Genomic DNA, 22,928 nt, shown 5'->3' with positions numbered 1-22,928 from the left:
ATGACTCCGATACGTCCGTCGGCGGGGTACATGGATTTTTCACGCGCAACTGCGTTCCCATAAGCATCATGGTGTTTCTTTCTACGGTTTCAGAAGGGATCGGGCGCTCTCTCTTCCTAGAGAGCAGCATGGCATGGTGTAACTCATCAGCGGCGTGTACAAAGCTGCCAATAGACATGCCGAGATAATACTTACGAGAGGGGAGACCGCGGACACTTTTAACCACGCGTGTTTGAATAAGCGCTCCCCTAATTCCTTCGAGCACCGCGACGATGCTCGAGTGTGCCTGGAAATATGACAAACACATTTGCGTCGGAGCTTGAGCATGGCAGATGTCCGCTCGTATCATGCCTCGAAGCTGTATAAATTCTTTAGTGCTTGTCTTGATTAGATAATTGGATCAAGTATAGATTATTTGCTAATTTTCTTTTTATGCGTTTTTGTTCAAAAAATATCAATTTAGATTAAAATCAATAACTATAAATAAATGCGAGGTAGAGAGAAAAATATTATTGACGCGCGAGTAAAACTTTTATTACATAGAACCTTCTTAAGATGAAAAGAACTTTGACAAGTGTGGCATTTGTAGAAATTATTGAAACGTGTTATCTGATGTATATCGATCGGAGAATGAATCAAAAGGAATCAAGTAACATTACTTTTCAAGTCTCTTGTTATTTTATTAAAAGGAAGAAAAAATATACGACGTATTTCTCGGTTATTCGCAAGTGAGAAAAAAGAGACTCGCAGTCACTCGAAGCGAATAGTCAGACGATCAGCATGTTTTTCGGCAGAATTGCATATCGATCGTATCACCGAGCATGTGGCTTAAACTCGATGTAAAAATTTTAGCCAGGTTTTAAAATGAATTATTAAAACATGTCGGTTCTATCTTTTTCTCTCGCATTATTTATCGCTTGACATCTGAGGCCGCAACACAGTAAGCTGAAACACATCAAACTTTTCTTTCTTCATTAATTGAATTGCAGATAACGCGCTGCATTATTTAATTAGATAAAAGGACCCAACGAAATCTTGCGAATATCCCTGCACACAAAGACTTTGTATAAAAATGTTCTTTCGGCATAAATATATAATGTAAGATTTTAACACAAATATGTAATTTAAGACTTATATTAATAAAAAATTATTTAAAAAGTTATTTAAAAATTATTTAAAAAGTACAAATTTGTCAAATTTAGAAGAGAAAAATGCTTTAGATTTATTAATAAATTTATATTATATTTCTAACACATGGTATATATTTGTATCATGAAAAAGTATCGATTATACCCAACTCGAAATGCCTCGAAAATGATTGATCATTAACGGTCTAATCGACGCGGCAATAGTTATCGCTTAAAACTCTAACGTGGAGGCGAAGAATCTGTTTTATATTATAATTATCCATAATCATAGAGACACGAGCTCGGCCTGTGTCACAAGCTAATGACAGATTCGAGATTCGTTTGAGAGGCCGTACACATGATTTCAACCATCTAGCTCATGTCACCATATGACAGACGGTCGATCCAGATCGCCGAGAAAACGCATTACGCAGGCAGGAGCTTCTTTGGTTCATAGAAGGGATCGAGATAAATGTGTATGTGTATCCGTGCGTCTCCTTTTTTTTAGAGTTCCATTAATCACGCAGGACTCCAGCTGAGCATCGGGATCGAAGCCGCGCGTGACAAGTTTTGAAGCAATTAGACACCCTTCGAAATTCCTAACCGTGGAGTCATCGGTTTCCCCTTTCCCCCGTCTTTCGATTGGAATTGCTCCTTCGATCGGAATCGTCCGTCGTGGTAATCTAACTGCTCTCAAACCCGATAAAAGAAATGGACGAACCCTTTTCGAGACAGCAACACTCCGCTCCTAACGCGCCGAACGATATTACGCCGATCGAGCCGAAGAAACTCTTTGAGGTTTTTCGGATAGCAATCAGATTCTTAATCGAATCCTTTCAAGACGCGAATGTCAGCGTAATCCATCAGACGTATTTTTTTATAAAATAATTGCATCTTGGTCGAGATCTCATTTCCCGCCGAATAAATTGAATTTATTTCACGCGATAGTTTCTCTTCCCCGTATCAAAGATGTTGCATTTTCTTTAAATGAATATTTAAAAGATTTCAGTTTTGTGTTATATTACGAATAACTATTTTATTAAATTTTTAAAAGTTATTTGTTTAATTCATAACCATCGTTGAAAAATAATATTTGCTTAAATATAATAATATTTGCGGAAATTCTTTTTTTATTAGTACTTACTCTATATAGAATTACTAATGCTCTTTATATAGAATTTGCCAAGTCGTTCAACTAAAACGGCTACGCCGTCTGCAATGGCCGATAAAAGATTAGACGACATCAATACTCGACTTTTCTCATTGTGCTGTCGTCAGACGCTTACTCGCGCCATATAAAGGTATTACGAGCTGTCCACTGAGGACCATCGCGAAGACGGATATAGTCAATAAGGGAGCCCGTGCCTGCTGATACGAGCATATTTCGTCAAGAGGGTAAAGTCTGCAGTCAAAAAAGGATCCCAATAATCGGCCGTAGTCCATTCCTTCGTCGCCCAGTTAACCATTGAAAGAGGCAAGAACGGACAATTTTGAAAAGAGAGAGAAAAACATCCGAACAAGATTGAGCAAACAGAAGGATATTAGCGCAGATAGCGTTCATTCGACTTTTTAAACACTAGGTTTATTGACGCTCAATAATGTGGATATACGATATCAGATTTTAATATCAACTGTGTACATTCGACTATCTATATATATATAATATGATCGTGAAATTTTTAAAGGAATAGTGCTGCAGCTTCTGATATGAAATGCATTAAGTGAACGAGAAATATGCTGTAACTTATATGAGAAAGCGAAACATTTTCAAGCGATTAATTTCATTGGCAATTTTATTTTCATGAAGAAAGCGGCAGAATAGCAAATGAATAAGCTTTTCAGACAGTCTTTTACGGATAAGTTTTATTTAAAAGCTCGACTACTAAAATCTTATTTAAAAGCTTTTCTATACAAGACTATTTTAATACGTATGTATGTATCTTAAATTTAAATATATTTTTTTTAAATATATTTAAAAAAATATAAATTTTTGAATACGCCACGTGCGTTTTTCTTCGATCCTCGTCCTCAATTAATTAGAGATCTACATAGCTTTTAATGACCAAGTTGGGCTCGCGCGAAATTTCCGCGACGGCTGTCCGCTTCGATTAGCTTCGGGCGAGCGTTATTTCGACGGCTTTTCTTTGCGCCCGATGAAATATCCCGGAGCACCGAGAAAACGATTCGCAGTTGCCCAAACGCGCCTGGAACGGCGCGAAGTGATTCTGACTTCCGTGCTTTTGCGAGCTTAAACTTCGGAGTAATACCTCGGAGTTATCGGGCACGCCTCCAAAGTTCCGCGTCGTTTAACGATAAGTACTTATCAGAACTGATAAAAAATATGGACCGAGTTTATAACAAAGCGTACATAAGAGAGGCGGAAATATAATTCCGTACTTCACGAGCGCGTTCCAAGTTCCGTTTATTAAAGGCAAAACTTTCGAATCACACAATCGCGTTTTACAGAGTTATAAATCAAATACATTTGTACAAAGAATGTCTCCTCTACCTTGGAAACGGTAATCCAATATAAGTTAAGAAAATCCAGGAATCGTTAAAAGAAGGACTCTCGTAACTTCCATGACTGACTTTTAGTTCTTCGGTTTAGTATCTAAATCGTCTCTCTTTCTCTCTCTTTCTCTCTGTTTCTTTTGAAATGCGTAGCCACATTTTTTTCCTCAAGAGCATATCATTTGGAAGAGAGCCGCTCGTCATCGAACAATTAAATCGATTCATACATCTCATCTGGCTGAACGACTTTCGCATACAACGAAGATCGATCCTCCTTTCTAAGCGACCGTCCGATATCCACTTGGACCCGACTTTTCATCCCGAGGATCTTCCCGCGAATATATTATTCCTCGAAATACACGAGCGGGAGGAGCAGGTTGTTGGTGCTCCTCATTCAAATCTTCATGGCGATCTTGAAGGAGAAAAAGAACGCGGGGAAACGTAAAGAGCGAGCCAAAAGTAGATGGAGGAGGATCGCGAAGCGTTTGGACGATCAGCGAAGCGTTCTTAAAAGCCTCTTAAACCTGTCGCTGCCAAGCAAAACCGGCCATATTTATCGTCAATATCGAGGCGGACCGAGGCGGGGAGGGACCTGCAGCTGGCCGTCTGCAAAATCGAACGATCGGCACCGACCGTTTGCGTCTCTTTCCCGTTCGGAAACGAACCGATCCCGCGGATCGGTCAAGACAGGCAAGTTCGTCTTTCGCTATTTTCCTTGTAACTTGGTAGACGACAAAAACAAATGATTCCAAATATTTTTCAAGAGTGTTCTACGAATCTCCCAAGTTAGAAGAATCTCAACGACATTCATTTTCAAAACGAAGTGTACATGATATAATTTATAATTTATCAGCGAATCTAAAAGTGCACGTGTATCGCTTAAAATAATGATTTAGTATCAAAATTTTTTAGAAGAAATTGAAAATTTAATAAGTAGTATTTAAATATTCTATTTAAATTTTCCAAAATGTTTAAATGTCGATGCCACTTGTTTGAAATCGTTGGAAAAATTAAGGTAGATTTTTAGCGCGCGATATGTTTGTCCGCGTCTATCTTTGCACTCGTTTATTAGTCTCTGCCCTCGCGCGACCCCTCGATTCCCACGTCAATCATTAATCAATCTACAACACGTGCGCCTGCTTTAATTTACGCAACGTTCTCTCGATCTACCTTCTCCTCGCTGCTACAAGGCTGCTACCGCTGCGGTGTCATGCATGCGTCGCGACAGGTGGCGATCGTGCCTGTTTTTCGTCGAACCGTGGCAAGAACGCCACATTGTTGCCTGCCTAAACACACCGCGGGATCCCCGCGGGTCCCCTCGTCCCTCGCTCGCTCGCCAACCCCTTTCGCGAAAGGAAAACGTAACGCGAGAAGGGCCTTCGCTGCACTGGTGACAGCAACGCCATGCTGACAAATGCCACGTAATAGGCCCGATTGTTCGCCGTCGGGCCAATTTGAGTGGCAGCCCGGTAATTTCGTTGCCCGTAGAAGCCCCACCGGAAAAGGCGATCCCGGGCGTATCCTTTCTCTCCTTGCACGAGTCGGCGCGAGTCGCAGAGCGCAATGACAGATTAAAGGGGTTACGTCGGTGTATGTGTGTGTGTGTGCGTGTGCGTGTGCGTTTTTTTTTTCTCTTAGCTATGGGGCCCGCCATTCACGGCGATGTAGTCCCCGTAGCAGCCGTATGTCGTTCGACAGGGTCCCACTATGTCGGGGAGGAGGAGGCGACGAACGAGTTTTCGGAATGTAGTTTGGGGAAGCCCCGAGGAAACCCGGTAGCGTCGACTCGATACAGTCGCATTTATGGTTTTGTAGTCCATCCCCCTCGTCCCGCACACGACGAACGTTGCGGGTCCCCTTTCGACGTTGTCGTATTAGATAATCACAGACGGGGGGGGGGGGACGGGAAGGGGCCGTGCGTCGCGGACTTGAAAGGCCCCCGACATCCATCATCCGTGGGAGAGGGACGTTGCCCCCTTCTCGCGTTTACCGGACCGAACCCGGGACCTGCGTTCTCCCCCCTCCCCCTCCCCTCGGTTATTTCACATTGACATTAGCTTTATGTTATGTTTGCGAGTCCACAGCTACGTTTCTGCGATATCGTTTCATTGCGAATCTTGACTCCTTTCAAATTTTTATACTATAACTCCTGGACAAAATTAACGCACAATTTTTTTTCACTTTTTCTTTAAAATTTTTCATTAAAATATTTTTATATATATATAAATATTTTTATATATATATAATATTTTTATATATATTTATATATATTTATATGTATTTATATATATATATATATATATATATATAAATATTTTGATATATATTTCATTTAAATATTTTTTATATAAAATAGAGAAAGTTAAAAAATTTAAACATTCCGTACTGTAATCAGAGGATTTTCAATTTAGAAAATATTACAAGTTATTTTAATTTCTTAATATTAATGATAATGATTAATAGATAATTACTATGTATCAGATGAGACATTTTGAGATACTAATATTATAAATCATTATATTATTTAATTAGTAATTAATGTTAATAAGATAATATATAATATTAATAAAATAATATATAATATAAATAAAACAATATTAATAATATAAATAGCCGCTATAGATGGATTTCTCACGTTTAAATTTCGCATTTAAATTAAAGCGCAATTTAAAATAAAGCTTACGTTGCCAACTTTTGACGTCCCGAGCGACTGCCCGTTTCGATTAGCTCTGCAAAGCCGGCATCGTCCCACCATTCTTGTCCTCTCTCTCTCTCTCTCTCTCTCTCTTCTCCCCCTTGCTCGCCCGTATACACGCCAGGGTAAACACAATGTCAACGAGCACATTAATGTTGTACATCCCCACTTGCGTCGGGATGCAGTTCTTTCATGCCGCTCGATCGAACCGAATGCTACACTCGAATGCCGAATGGCTCGCGAGAATTGTAGTAACAGTCGGGCCTAATGGAGATTGGATTGCGGATAAGGCGGTCCTGCTTTTTTTTTCTCTTTGACCGGCGCTCGCAGGCCGCTGATCTTTTTTGACTGATGAAAATCCTCGATGGTTGACAATTTTGCTTTCAATAAGCGGCAGTCGTCGATATATCGGTGCGTTATCGTCCCAGGGAGAAAAGGAGTACTTGGGCTTTTGTGACCGGTAACTTCTTATTAGAGGGGAGGATTCTGCACGCTGAATTGAACGCTGAATTCTGCCTCTGTATATTTAAAGAGCTCAGCCACGCGGGGCATGTGTACGTGTGTACGTGTCTGCGGGTGCGTTGTGTGCGTGCGCAATATCAGCGCCGATATCGCCGGGTACGGAGGAAAGATTGAACGGGCCAGCATGCGAAGTTCCGCGAAGTTATCTTTGCTCGCGGCATACCTCATCCTTATTGATGCATTCTCCGCAGATTGAAAGCGGGATCGATAGAAAAAGCTGCTTACTGCTTTATGCGCGCGTTACAACGTGATTCCTCCTTTTTACGTCCTCCGCGAGGAAGATGAAGTCCGAAGAGAAATTGTGGGAAAAAAAGATCGAGGCGAAATTTTCTAATCTAACGATCTCGGCGAAAAATGTCGCTTCCCTCCTCGAGTCGAACGCGCTATTTTAATCGAGTTAATATAGAAATTATATTGCTCTCTGTGCGCGAGTAAAATTGAATTACTCCTGTCTTGAGGGCGACTCCGCGCTTTATTTCGTATCATCCATCATGTTCCTGCATTTATGTATAGACGCAAGTAGGGCAATCTCGACGACCCGTGCCGTAATAGATATGTAAATCCGACGAATTTAATTGCGTCTTTGAATAATAAGTAATTTAGTCATGCATTAAAACGCTCTAAGGACCAACTTTTAATAATGGAAAACGTCTTCATTCGAGCGATACGTTGGACGTTCTCTCGAGACGTAACATGCCGCTAACGAGAACACATTTTCGTCAACTGTGCCTTTATTTTCGCCGTTCTCCCTCCTCTCAAAGTCTTAAATAGTCTATTAATAGAACGCGAATCTTCCAGGTCAGTTATCATTTTATCTTTGATCGCATTTTGAGGTCATAAATATTAAAAATATTAAAATATTAAAAATTTTCTACATAAATTCTATCGCAGAGAGTCGCGTTCTTTTCTCGCGACGGGAGATTATGAGAGCCACTGGGTATTGTAAGAACGCGAGTTGCATTCGCTTTTCTCGCCTGCAGATGACATAATATTAAAAAAAAAGACACATGGCTCACGTGCGGAATTGGGAGAAAAGAGGAAGGAGGGAGTCCCCCGATATCAGTATACTGTCCGTCTCGGCGGAGTCGCACGTTTCGTGTTTTTTCGTGCGTGCCTACGCATCCGATCGTACGTCATACACAAAATGGAACGTGGAACGCGCCGTTTGCAGTTAGACTCGTCGACAGCGGCTGCCCGCTACACTCTCCTTTCTTCAATAATACAATGTATCTCACACGAGCGTTCTAAAGGCTGTATATTACACGTTTCGCGCAAAACTAAATTGTAAAGATGAACTGTGCGAGGTGCACTTCCCTATGCTCATTGAAGCATATATTTTACATATTATAACGCAAAAACAGCAAAATTGTGTTATTACCAGATTAATTTTGTAACTATAGCTATTACAATTTTGACATTTGAATAAGTGATTATATGTCGAGAGAATTGCGTGTTATTTTTAGAAATTAATTAAATGTAAATTGTTGCGCTCTCTGCAATTAAATTAAAAAACTTTGAAATTGAGAAACAAAAGTTATTTTTATATCAGTCTTTAATAGCTAGTAAGCAAACTATTCTTTATTTCTAAGAGTATTCGTAATATAACAAACAAAAGTTTAATTATGAAAGAGAGATTGAAAAACAGAAACATTATTGTTAAATAGTAAAAATTCATTGTATTAAGTGGCATTTTTATTTGAATATGATAAAATAGCCCCACTTTGCTTTCAACATTGTCGAACACATTCTTGATATTCTTGACAATAGTTTTTTTAAAATTGTTATTGATATTTGATTCCAATATTGCAATCAGATGATTGATTTTAAAGAATCACATATGTAATATTTCTGTTATTGTTTATTAAAATTTTTATTATTACGATATTAAAGCATAACATAAAATAACAGTAACAAAATATATAATCTGATAATATTTATGTTTTTATATATATTCAATAAAGAAAAACGACTTTTCTGCTTTTATAAGGATGCAATAATTTTGACCGGTATTTCATAGAATAATTAATATTTGAGTCGTATTATTCATAACATAAAATAACAGAAAATAACAAAATATATAATCTGATAATATTTATGTTTTTATATATATTCAATAAAGAAACGACTTTTCTGCTTTTATAAGGATGCAATAATTTTGACCGGTATTTCATAGAATAATTAATATTTGAGTCGTATTATTGCATCTTGCTTTTAAAGTAAGAATTGTCGACGCTAAGTAGATTTTCAGCGAGACGCCACGGGACCACTTTAGCGTCCCTTTCAATTCGTATGGCAGCAAAGAGGGCGACGTGAATCTCGGATGGGGGAGTATTAGCATAATTCGGGCCGAAACGCGCAGACCAAATTCCTTCCTGAAGAGGCCCCGGTGTCAGATGGCGAGCCTATGAAGAAACCGGCACTCGGAGGTCTCCCGTAGGCCCTCCGAGATTAGCATCGGCGACCGTAAACGCCAGAAAATAAGCGGCTCCTCCCGCGCACTGTCGAAAATTTATTCCAATCCTTTGTTCGGAGACGCTCGTTGCTTATCATTAGTACGGCGTGCTCAAAGCACTTGTCAGATTGAGGATATCAAGGACCGCCGCCTTGGGAGGTTCTTTACGCTCGCTCCCTGTCACAAAATAACAATTCTCGATGCGAAAAAGATCTCTAAAGATGGCAGCTATTTTCATTACTCTCTTGTCACTGAAACGTGACAAGTAAAATAATTTTAACTTTTTAATTGTTCTCTGTGTTCAAAATTACCGTACGATTTTTTATATACGTATAAAATTTTATATCGCTAGCAAGGAATAGAATATTTGGCTGCATATTATCTACGTCAAAATATATATTTGTTGTGCGTCACATCTGACATTATTATATGTGATTTACATCACATTTGCGTCATTTACGCCCAAAACAAAGGATATATCTCTTCCTCCTTTGCAGCTTGGGCCAAAAGTGGATGCAGTGAACTTTCATTTCGAATAAATTTAAATGAACCCGATGATGACGTTCGTAATCTGACGTAGTTGTTGATATTTGAAGATAGATTAATCGAAATCTAATTTAATGCGATTTAGATATTCTTACATCATCATAAGAAGCGCATAATGTTAGTTAGCTTGACGTACATTCGGTCGTAAAAAGAATACCACTTACATTACCGTGTTCTAAAATAAAGCAGTGACGTAGGAATCGACAATGAAACTTCCAATTTCGTCCTTACATTTTTATTTATAAAAGGTAAAAGCAAGAAAAATGTCATCGATTATCGCTTCAATGTTATATCCTTACGATACCTTTCTATTTACAGCACAAATTAGTAAATTCTATCATTATTTTGAAGGTGTTTAGCACATCATTTAGGATGTATACATTTTTAAGAAAACTGTGATAAAAAATGAAGCGAAATAAAAAAAAAGAGTATAAGTTTGCCCTTTATTTAGGTAAAGTGTAATATCGTGTAATGTCATCGGGACAACCGCATTTAACCATCGGCTAATTTGCGCGGATCTACTTTAGGATTACTCGGACGAGAACTAAAGTTAGCGCGTTATCATCGATCGCACCGCGATTTCAACAATCGGATATGCACCCCGCTCGCGGCTAGTTGAAGGTGCCCGCAGGAAACCTTAACAAGAACTTCTCCCCCAAGCAAGCCTTCCCTACCTCTCAAGGATACCCCCCGCGGGTCTCCCGTGGACACGGAGGGATGGCCGGAACTAGCCCGAAGGTACTCGCGAGTAAGGGCCACGAAGTACGAGGGGAAGCAGCCGTGAGATACGGTCGAACCTATTCGATAAGATCTCTAGTCTGTCGTAAGAACAGGAAGTGCATTAAGGAAGCGAGTATTCCCACTGTGACTGCTAGCTCGACATTATACGATCGGTTCAAAAGCAAGTAGTTGGCGTTGCAGATATTGCAAGGATTACGACTTGCGGAAAATTTCCCGCAGGATGTTGAGTGTTTTTCAATATCTCGAAATCTTGTGCGTTAAAATGCAAAGAGGTTTCGATTTTTAATTAGGACATAATAATTTAAAGGAAAAATTTAAATAATTATTTATCTCTATAATTATTTGTTGTCAATTCATATTAATTATTTTATCGTACTGATTATTTTACGAATCAAATGCTGTAACGCAATTAATAATGAAAACATTAATTGTAAATATTTAAATACTCTTTTATATTAACTCGTTCTATTATAAAAATATCGTTAATAGACCAAATTTGATGAATATTTAATAATATTTCAGAATATTTTATATTGATTGAGAGAGAGGAAGAAAATAATCCTGATAAATTAATTTATACTATTAAATATAGGTTTCCGCGATTTTTATTATTGAATAAAAATATTCTCTTCGATCTGCGCATCTATTTTGATAATTATTTCAACATCAAACGGAGAGGTTTTCGCAAAGTATTCCAGCCGTATATCGAATCCGGTTCCGTATTGCATTTACGAATTCACATAGGAGAAGGAGATTTCCCGAATTGAAAGCTCGAAATCGGACAAATCCATCGTACAAAATCTCGCGCGGGATCGGAATCAACTCCGTATGGGTTGACACATCCCCGGGCAGATTCGCGCGAAGGGGGTGAAAGTCGAAATCCCGGAATCCCGAATTCGATTTTCGGCACGACCATGCTCGCTGAATGAAACCCCGACCTGCCGGTCCCGGGATGAGGGCCCAAGTCGCTCGTCCGAGATTGGAAAATGTCTGGGATTACGAAAAAAAAAAAAGAGCTAAGGCGGATTGCGTATCGCGGGCAGATGGCAGGCGGCTCTCTCCGGCAAAGCCAACTACGTTTGTGCATGTTGCACCTCCTCCTCCTCTCCCTCTTTTATGTGAACGTATGTTACGTGCGTGGTGATCGGTCCACGGTCGATGGTAATAGTGTTGTGTAGTAACTGTTGCTGGTCGGAGGGAGATATGGGATGCGATAGGAACACGAACAGCTCGTTGGATGTGCCGCTCGGATTTCGAAAAAAAAGGACGGGACGACACCCTTTCATCCCATCCGGTCAATAGTTCTTTTCGGTCTTCTTTCTTCCTGCTCGTCTTTTTTTCGTCTCCTTTTTCGCTTTGGTGTCTCCTATTGGTGCCTCCTATTTTATGCAGAATGCCACGGTCCCGAAAATTTCGGGATTATGAGACGCGCGTCTCTTCCAAAAGAAAGATACGATCGCGTGCAACATTTCTCTCTCGCGTTATGCGAGAGATGAGTCTTTCGTGGTAAAGTTCGAAACGTTCCCGATTAATAATACAGTTCTAAAAGTGGATTGTAATGGAAATAAGCTAATGCATCTTTAAAAGGTTCAGCCCAGAGAAAAGCGGGATTTAATATTCTACCAATACTTAAGCAGGTATAAATGCCGGGTGTAAATCCCGTTTATGGATAAACAGAATATCGCTTTCAAACCTATCCCGAGCTTTTAATATTTGCCATTTACGCTCCGTTTAATATACGCTCAATCGCGCAGAAATCTTAATAATGGTATTCGGAGAGATCATCAGCTCTACCACACGCTTCACGTATTTTCTCCTTCCGATCAGTGAAAGCTCCCGCGGATCAATTTATAATTTTTATACGTGTCATCGAACGCGTTCTCGCTCTATTATATGTATATCCCGTGGGGAAACAGATTTCAGTGAACAGGTCCAACGTGACTTTGCAAGTAGCACCGTGAAGGGTCCAGCAGTCTGATGGACAAGGTAATCTTTAGATTCATCCTCCCGAGCCAGATGTCCGAGCCGAACCAGCGGTTTCATGTAATACACATTTACGCTGTAACATCACTCGAACTACCATGTCGCGTAGTCCCGAGAGAACGTCAATAGCTTGGAATTGAAAAACAACAATTTAAACACGGAAGAGAATATTTGTATCATCCATATTGATATCACTGATGATTTTTTTTTTAATTAAAAATATAATTTTTCCAACTAAATAATAAAATTAAGGATGTTTTGTACCTATTTTCAAAAAATTGAGAATTTAATGAAAATTGTACAGAATGTCCTTACATATGTTTAGAATCTTCAGTACAATTTTTAGATCGATTCACTAAAGCGTTTATAAGGATTTTAATTTGCACCGAATTAACATGTGTTCTTATGGGAAACGTATAACGACGTCGATTCAAGTGACAAAAACACATGGAAATAATATTCAGAATTTGTTTAAAATTTGCAAAAGTTTAGATACAGAGGAAATATTTGGTCAAATAATATTATACAAGTACTAACTGGTTAAAAAGATATTAAATATAATTTAATGAAGTTAGCCATGTATCTGTCACAAGGCGAAATTCTCTGCCAAAAGTTAATCATTTCGATTAACAAAATTCGGAATATTTCAGTAAAAACGCAATAAATATTAAAAAATACATCTCTGCACTGTAGCCAAGATCAAATTGTAATACTCCACACAATTTCTTACTCAAAATACACCAAAAGTGGATATATTCGTCAATATTGATTTTCAGCTATTTTTTGCTGGGATTCTACATACAAAACATCCTTAATAATAAAATAATAAATTAATCGGATTCAATCGGTCTGTGGCAAGCACGATTTCAAGTTTCGAGACGCTAATTTTATGCCAAAGGAAACTTGGCGCTACCGTCCATAAAATCTACCGTACAAGTTTCGCGCTCAGGACTGCAACTTATTCTTGGTGCGGGAAAACGCGCGACAAATGCATATTTAACCAAACTAACAACGATGAAGCACGGCGGCGACGTGTGTGCGAAAGTTTCGACGGTCGTTTGGGGAACTTCTCGCCGTGACTTAGTTGCCCATGCGAGTGCATCATGGCGGTCGGCGATGCGTAAAGCTTAAAGAAATAAAGGGCGCGCCGTAACTTGCAAGGATTATGGAAACTACCTATATTTTCATACTCGGATGCGCGATTGGAAATGCCGTTATTACGGAAATTCCAACTTGAAAGATCGCGGATCCAACTTTCCGCCGCTCGGAAAATCCACTTTGATCGCGCGGGCTCCCCGTAAGATATTGTATTAGAAGATAAATTCAGCGCGATACTCGCCGTTTTTTTTTTTCTTTTCAAAGTGCGCAAAGTGCGCTCCGATATGAAGAGAAAAAAATATTGCATCTAAAATATTATCTTCGTTATTCGCTCGGTCTCCGACTCGCCGTCCAGCTTTCGGCGTCGTCCCGCGCGCGAGACGTTCACGTCACGTTCACGTTCACGTTCCAATGCAAATGATCGCGAAGGCCGCGCATTACCGAGTCGAAAAATGCGCCCGGCGCATCGCGCACCTGACGTGTAAAGACCGCCGGTACGGAGTTATGGCGTTACATACTCGTTATCCCCCCGCGCGACCATAAAGAGCCCGTCCTTACGCGGAACTCCTCGCCGCCGTATGTGTGTAACGCGTGTTTATCCGCGATGCCGGCGATGCGGTACACACGCGAGGAAGTTTCGTGGCAGCCAGCGCACCGGTCGTGACCGAGAGCGACGTGCGTCGGAGTGCGGAGAGTCATCGCCATGAGCGCCGTAATTTACGAAGCCATCATCCTTGTATGCAGATGCCGCGGTCGTGAGGGATGCCCTCCCCCCTGCCCCCCACCTCTTTCTCTCTTCTCTTTCTCTTCTCCTCTTTCTTCTTCCTCTTCCTCTTTATTTCTGTCTTTGTCCATCTCCATCTCTTTCACCTTTCTTTTAATCCTCCCCCCTCCCTCACTCGGGGGAGAAAAGGACGAGGGGGAGAGGGAACTTTGTCGTCGCACACACGGACCTCCCGCGCGCTCGCGCTTTTATTGGCTTACCTCACTATTTTACAATCGATAGTGGATTAAAGGGATTAAAGGCGGTCGTCCGTATGGGGAGCCGGTGATATAGTCCTTGCTATAGAGACATAAAGTCCGTAAGATACGAGGATTACCCTTCTTCTAACGAGCTCGATTCGACGGCGGCTTCGAATGTCCCGCGTGAAACGCCGATATAAAAAGTCGATTTACGTCCCCGCATTTGCGAACCGATCTCTCGCTTTCCTTCTCATCCACCTTGAGAATTTACCGACGACGTGGGTTGCCGTGGAGTGTCGGGTTACTCGGACGTGCATCGTCCGAGTCTTGCATGGGCGAGACTCTCCCGGGACAAAGAGATGAAATTAAGGTATGCGGTTGCTAAAAAAATAAACATCAATAGCACTTTATCTATGCGATGCAACGATGCGGTTATTGAAGAGATGTCAGACATTAGAATCTGATTTTTCACAGCTTTCCTTGATGTTGAAAAATATGTTAAAGATGATAAATATTTTTAATGAAAGATGATAAATATTTTTAATGAATAAGACTAATTTAAATAAAAATAAAATTCCAGAATTTTTTTTATTAAACTGCCATCGGCATAATTTATGTTATTTTTATCTTTCACATTTAAAGAAAATATTATATACTCGCGTTAATAGCGAGATTATTATTCGCATTGTACATCTAGCAAATTTAAAGTGTGATAGATATCTCAATAATGCTCGAATACATATAAAATCGGATCGTTTTGTCGCGCTCTAAAGAAAATATCACGGGCCATTTTCATTTCTCTCAACCGCAAATAAGGTCGCTGCAGCACTCCCGACACTAGGATCACGAAAAGCTCCATCTTTCGCGAATGTCGAGTATCATTTACGGTCGAAAGCTTTCCTGGGATTTCAATATCGCAGTGGAACAAAGTAACGAAGAAAAGATGGAATTGAGTTGCCCGAATGAATATCGAGTTGCGGATCTCTGAAAATCGAAGCTCAGAAAATCGACCTTTTTGATCATATATTTCTGAATGAAAAATGTGTGGTTAATATTTGCAATTACAAACAATTTCTTGTAATTAATTTAATTTTATAATTATTAATTTTATTAATTTTATAATTATTATATCTATTATATTTATTAATTTAATTTTATAATTATTAATTTTATTAATTTTATAATTATTATATCTATTATATTTATTAATTTAATTTTATAATTATTAATTAGATTTATTAATTTAATTTTATAATTATTAATTTTAAATACGTAATGAAATATTTTAAATTTATAAAGAAATTATATATTTTATATAAAGAAGAAAAGTATCTTAAAATAAAATACCTGTACGTATCTCGCGATAGAGTCTTAATAGAGAAAGATAATACATCATTGTTGTATAAAAACAAATAAATTACTCTTTCTGGTACCGTTTCGCCTTCAATTATAACCCAATTACAAACTTTTATACCGCACGCAAATTAGGAGAGTCGTACGCAAATTGGCCTCCGTCGAGCGCTCCGCTTTTAACGATCCGAAGTCCGCTCGGTCAGGTAACCTTCTTCGAAACGTCATAATTTACCGCACGACTCTTCTTATTATCTTCGAGTCGGTTGAGCACAAACGCGAGAGCCGGAAAGGTTTTTATCTGCCCGCGTTCGTCTCACTCGAGCCAGCGACCTGGCTCTCGCGATAGGTACAACTTAATCGCACGTCGGACCGTAACGCGAAAACTGTCCGACCGGATAAAGCGCGAGCGAAGACGGTAGCGGATGTGGCAGCAACAGCAGCGACGGGGAAGCCCGATCGTCCTGGACAGCGTCGTGGAAAAACAAGGGTAGCGGGTCCATCTATTAGGTCACACTTACTAGGTGTTTCGAACAAACTCGGGGAATCCAGGTAACCCGGTAAAACGATGGCCGAAAGCCCGGAAACTCTCCGAGTCACGCGCATTATTCAGAACAGTCACGTGAGAGAGAGGAAGCAGCGAGAGGAACGGATTCTCTGCGTCGGACCGCTAAATGAATTTTTTATAACAACCCAGTTGTATGAAATCTCCCGCGAAAAACAATTCCCCGCACTGTGAGAATTTAAATGGATGCTCTAGGGGAATTTAGATAATGCAGTTTAATTTATCCTCTCTTTCTCTCTCTTCTCCCCTCCCTCCCCCAATCTCTCTCTCTTTCTCTCTCGGTATAAAGCTGCTGTTAAAATCTATGGCTATTGTCTAAGTTTTCAACATGGTTCGCACGCGGATAATTTTATAAATATATCAAACAAAATTTCCATTGTATTTATGTATATTGAAGATGTATGTTATCTACTCTCTCTCTCTCTCTCTTTTTACGTTTTCGCTGTATTATCCACAAGTCTTCTATAAATTACATAATACATTGCCTAGGAAGAAACAGCTCGCTCACTGAACAAGTTACGAACGCGAATAAAGAATTGTAAATTGCGAGTGTATCCTTGATCCCTTAATCCGAACTTTACCCTCTACTTTTATCCTTGCCGTCTACTTACTTCTTTCGTACTCTTTTTTTCGAATTTATAAAGTTACACGTCTCGAGAAAATTGACAAAACGCGAATATTATATTCAAGGAGGATTTTGAGTAAAACTTTATGTAGAAAAAAAACTTAATTTTTAAAAATAGGAGGACGTACGCGCAGCGGAAGACGTGAACTTTGTGTAATAAATAAAAAACGGAAATCGCGCCGAGTCCGACAATATCTGGCGACAATCGAAGCTGATCGTCTTCTTCGATCAGTCGTCGTTGTCTCTCAAACCCCTCGGCAAACATTTGAACGCGAGATGATACGATGTCCTCGCGTCCATCCCTATATCCTCCGATCCTTCTCATCCTGTTTCATGCGATGCAATATCGCTCGGCGTTTCACGCCGATTTCCCGGACCATTTAAGTCTCATTAAATGTGCTTTTATTAACTCGCACTCTCAAACATTAATACGGTGCGTAATAGGTTGCGATATGGATTAAGAAGAATCGTGAATCACTCGAAAAATTTATTATTGATTAGTTATTATTATTGATTAGAGACTTCTAGGTATTGCTGATGCAGAGATTTCTAAGTATAACAACAAAAATGTATCGCTAATTGTTGTACCTGCTGGAACATTGCTTGTATAATACGTAGAATTTTATAGCGATTATCAATAATACTCTCTAGCAAATTTCATCTCATTATAATATTAATCACTGCTTTGAGTAAATATGAGTTTCGATATTAAAATAATCTTTATAAGAAAACGATTTTTCTATGTATCATAATCAAACTTAATAAATTTATAACGAGCATGATTAATTTCAACATGGATAGGTGTCATAAAAGGATTTCCTAAGTTTCACTAACACAGTTCATATATAAATTTTGTTGTCTCCATCATTTAAATTGATTAAGTGCAAAACATATATCAATATTTGCTAATTTTTTTATCTATCATACATATATCAATATTTACTCATTTTTTTTATCTATCTCAGTTAATTTTTCATATCCAGAAAATTGTTGCTGTAGTTGCAAATTTTTTTTCCTTTTTTTTAGTGGACGTTCGCAATGAGTTTTCGGCAAAAACGATATAGGAGACAAGATTTTTTCTGGCGTGGATGCATTTTTTTATCAGCGATCTCTATATTGACGTTAAATAATTTTTTTCCCTTATTTTGCGGGAACGCGATCGCAATTAATCCGCCCTCGTAAGCGCGAGAAACCTGTTATCCCGATAAACATTATCACTCGGCAAGTTTGTCATTATACAAGAGAATCTCTCGAGACACGTGCACAGATAATATATTCTCGAGAGTTTAAAGTTTCACTCGCGAAAAGAGATCAGATGCAAACCTTCTCATCTATGATTAATTATAGAATTTAAAAATCTATTAATAGCACAGATTGTTTCGTAATATCATCTTTGAATATACTTTATTCAACTCTCTATTCTTGAGTATTCTCTATTCGAGAGTTCAAAATTTCACTCGCGAAAAGAGATCAGATGCAAATCTTCTCCTTCTCATCTACGATTAATTATAGACTTTAAAAATCTATTAATAGCACAGATTGTTTCGTAATATCATCTTTGAATATACTTTATTCAACTCTCTATTCTTGAGTATTCTCTATTCGAGAGTTCAAAATTTCACTCGCGAAAAAAGATCAGATGCAAACCTTCTCCTTCTCATATACGATTAATTATAGAATTTAAAAATCTATTAATAGCACAGATTGTTTCGTAATATCATCTTTGAATGTACTTTATTTAACTCTCTATTCTTGAGTAAGCACAGCGAGAAACGCGGCGTACAATGCATCCCTTTGCAATCCTCTCGCGATGCCCATTGGAACCTGTAATTGTAATCTGCGTACATTGTTTAGGATGCGGAATGGACACAAATCGAGTGTGATTGGAAAGCAATTCAGATAATTGCATAAACAGATAACGTTATTGCGTATACTCAAAGTTTGTCGACGATGAAGCTTTTACAGCGCGAATGAACACACTTTGAAACAAAAATATATGTCGAAAATATTTTGCGCTCTTCTTGAAATGACGTCAAAAACAACGCGAAACCAATGCTTACTTTACGTTACGTTCTATATTTTGCATTACGGAAAAGAAACGTTACAATCATAATATTCGGTGGAATGCGGTGTTTCACCTCGCTTTTTAGTTCTCCATCATTTTAGTTGGAAGATAATTATTAAAACTCCTGTGTGTCTATTTCATGCGCACACCGCAAAGTTACTCCACAGGAGAAATATCGTTTCTAAAGTTACCTAACAGCATTAATTATTATCGCTGTCCCAGCGATACGAATTTCAGATATTTTTGTATCATTAATAAACGCGCGGGTAACGTGAATAATTTTTGTTGCGTGTTATATAATAAACAATAGCGCGATGGCATAATGTAATCTCCTAATTGCCAATTTAATATAGTGGTTAAAGATAAACGTACTCAACTTTAATTTACCTCCGATGGAATTGCGATTCCTGATTCTTACGATATCGTAAATAAAAGAGTAAAAGCCTCAGAAATAGGTTTTCTTTTGTAAGAATAAAGTTCGGAAACATAATAATGTAAGGTGCAAAATCTTTGCACCTTACATTATTATGTTTCCGAACTTTATTCTTACAAAGGAAATGCGATTAGATAAAAATATATGCAATGATATATCGATGATATTACGATTCACATAATCACCTTTTCTCCTGCGTCGCATTTCAATTGCCCGCGCACACGATAAATCAGAGAAATCCTTCGATTTCCAATTTGCAAAGCCGTGCCCACGCTAATCGACTTCTGACTCTCGCGTCCGCCCAATAATAATCGAAGATCGTGGGCGAAGATCGAAAGTACAAATGGCGCAACACCTCGTTATCCCGTCCCCTTTTCTTTCTCCGTTTAATATTCGCGATACACTTTAATCGTTCATCAGCCGCCAGAAACTGATCGCCTCGATAAAACGGACGATGCCAGGGACGGATGACACCTCGTCAAAATCTGAAGCTAATTTTTTTTTAATTCTTCGACAAGAAAGAAGTATCTCTTTTTCAATCTATTATCTTATATCTAAGACTACTTCAAAAGACAATTCTCCTTCTGAAAACTGGTGACACGGATTAATTAAAGTTGACCGAGACTTTAATATTTCTCGTCTCTTGCTGGATTATTTCGAAAAGAAGAAATTACTATCGGTTAAACTTGGGCGTATTTTATCTAACGTACGATCAGAAGAATCCTGAGCAATGTTATTTCGAGGTTTGTCGAAAGTAACGAGACTCGAGTTTCCGACGCAGATCCGCCCCTGGCTGGAGACGGCAGGAAGGAGAGGTGTGAGAACCCGAAGTAGAGTTGGGCCAGCGACGACGGCGGCGATGCGAGAAAGGGAGAGCGGCTCTTCTTTCTCGACGGGATCCGCTGCAGCATCAGTCGAATAGTGGGTGCTGCGATCGTCGAGGACCGGCTGTTGTCCCCCTCCCCTTCCTTTCGCTTCAACATCGGTCTCGTCTCAACCAGACCTCTTCCACCCTTGCTCCAAAATGCCTCTTACGCAAACCTCCCCGCCGACCAAGGATCTCCCTGCCTTCCCTCTCCACTCGCTTACCTTCCCCCACTAGCCGACGTCCACCATCCTCCATCGTGTCGGGAGTCATCGGCTGGCGTTCTGTCCTCAGTCTGTAACCGACCGCGTAAGCGTGCGGTTCTACTTTGAAGCACGTGAGCCACGGAACCGATCCTCACGTTTTCGCTGATGTCCCGCGGTGATCGCGTCGCGAATGGATCTACGCAGGTCGAGGCCGGTTACAATTTCGCTCGGTAAGATCACGTGGAATGAGACAAGGGTGATTCTAAATGTCTCGTAAATGTCAAGTTGTCCGAAATCCGTTGCCGAGTGTGTGGCCAAGTGATAGATCGGGGAAATTGTCGAGGATCGCGTGAACCCCCGATCGCGTGTATCGAGGGTCGCGGCTTGAAATTTTCCCGGAATACATTTTCGTAATCCGCGTCCTTCGCTGACACCGTCTGCACGACAGGACGTCGATCGGCGCGGGCCTCTCCTTCGGCGAAGTGACGTGACTCGCGATACTTCCGGCTTCCGCGAGCGAGCTTTCCCCGACGTCGGATGGGAAAGGGATCGCTCTGACGGTCGCTTTTATCGATCGATCGAAACGTGCGAGGCGAATCGACCCTCGTCATCCGCGGAGGATCCACGCTCCGAAATTTTCGGAGCAACTCGACCGAGTCCCACGCTGCGCTCCGCTTTCAATTGGTCACGGACCGTCACGAGAGCGAGTGGGTTATTATTAATTTCATCGTGAGGAGAGAGAAAGAGCCGCTCGGTTACTCGCAGTTACTTCGCCCGACGAAACGATGAGTACCCGTTGGAGCATCAGGCATTAGACGTGCAATTTTGACAGAGTGGTACTCTGACTTATCTCTCTCTCTCTCTCTCCCTCCTCTTCTCTTCTCCTCTTCTCGACAATCGTTTCGATCTACGCATGTGTGAAGCGACGATTTAAACGACGTCGAAAGGTGCCGGAGTGTCTGTGAAATTTTTACTTGTGCGCCGCACAAAGTGCAGTGAATGAAGGAGATCTGGATTGAAAGGGCCGCGACCGCAAAGGGAGGAATACCCCGAGTCTCCGTTCGCAACGGACGATAAGACGGGCCGGGAGATCGCGCGACTCCAATAACAACAGGCCTGTTTCTTTCTCCACTCCCCCGCCTCTCTTGGCCAAGTGTACAGAGGGACAGGTGCCGCCGAGACAGAGGGTTTCTCGCCGTCTCGTCGTATTTTAACGCGCCCGCCGCGAAGTTTAATTTGGGATACGTTACCCAGGGTTTTCGCGCGCTTTGACGTAACGCGGTCGGTCGCGCGCCATCCATCGACGTCGCGGGTTTCCCCTTTGAAGTCCAAACCGGAAGGATCGTTTATACGAAGCGACGAATACGCTCGTGTGTTTGCCTTGGGTGATTCGAGAGCAGACGACGACGACGACGACGACGACGACGTGCACGTGTGATCGCGTCGCCGCGATCGTTTATCCCCCCGTCCACGCGCTGCGTGGCTCGACGAAAAGTCTCCCACAACTTCCTCCGTCTCTGTCGCCGTCGATGACAAAGAGAAGCGAACCTTCTCTCCTCGATGTGCGACCCCACCGCGTTGCTGGATCTAGTGCCGGGCGAGGGATTACTCAAGAGGCCGTCCATGGATTATAACGAGTACACGTACTGCTACGGCGGTGGTCGAGGTGGGTGGCATTTCTTACCCCCGGTGTTCTTCCCTTTCGCCTCCCGTCCCTCCCCTTCCCTCCTCCCCCCCTCTCCTCTCTCTGCTTCGATGCCCCGACCACCGGGAACTGCGAACTCGCGCTCGACCGCGGAACAAACGAGATTTTCTATCGCGTCTCGGATTGTCTGACGATCCGATGGATTCTTTATACGCTTCTCGAAACGTGGCCGATCACAAAAGCCGTAGATCCGGAGCAAATTGTCGGAAAGATCCTGCATCGATCGGTGATTTTGTTATACTGTTAATAATAATTAGCGTTCGAATTAATGTTCGTTTAAATTACTATTTAAGGGTGTATCTCAATTATATCAATTTTTTGACACGCTTCTACGTCATATTACGTCCGTCATTATTTACGTACACGGTCTATATATCTGACAAACTATACAAATTACTTGAAATTATGATTTATTGATCATTTAATAATGGTACATCCTATATTTGACGAGATATTATTTCGGATATTGGAGTAAT

The 22,928-nt window shown here is 40.5% G+C and overlaps 1 protein-coding gene across 10 annotated transcripts in view; it reads left to right on the top strand.

Moving 5' to 3' along the window:
• LOC105259560 (teneurin-m) overlaps window positions 1-22,928 on the top strand; it is a 708,083-nt gene that overhangs the window by 629,988 nt on the left and 55,167 nt on the right. The window contains exon 1 of one of the 10 annotated variants that reach the window (XM_025411469.1): window positions 20,843-20,977. The exons of 8 other annotated variants lie outside the window; for them this stretch is intronic. In XM_025411469.1, coding sequence (XP_025267254.1) covers window positions 20,938-20,977 — 40 coding nt within the window. In that variant the 5' untranslated portion in view covers window positions 20,843-20,937. Of the gene's footprint in view, window positions 1-20,842; window positions 22,414-22,928 lie in introns of those variants that run through there. One more of the 10 variants, XM_025411468.1, reaches the window with a different exon arrangement.

This window comes from Camponotus floridanus, unplaced genomic scaffold, assembly GCF_003227725.1.
Source record: "Camponotus floridanus strain SB8 unplaced genomic scaffold, Cflo_v7.5 scaffold4, whole genome shotgun sequence".
Classification (NCBI taxonomy): Eukaryota; Metazoa; Arthropoda; class Insecta; order Hymenoptera; family Formicidae; genus Camponotus; species Camponotus floridanus.
The sequence above is the reverse complement of the archived record's forward strand: the minus strand, read 5'-3'. Positions and strand labels throughout refer to the sequence as shown.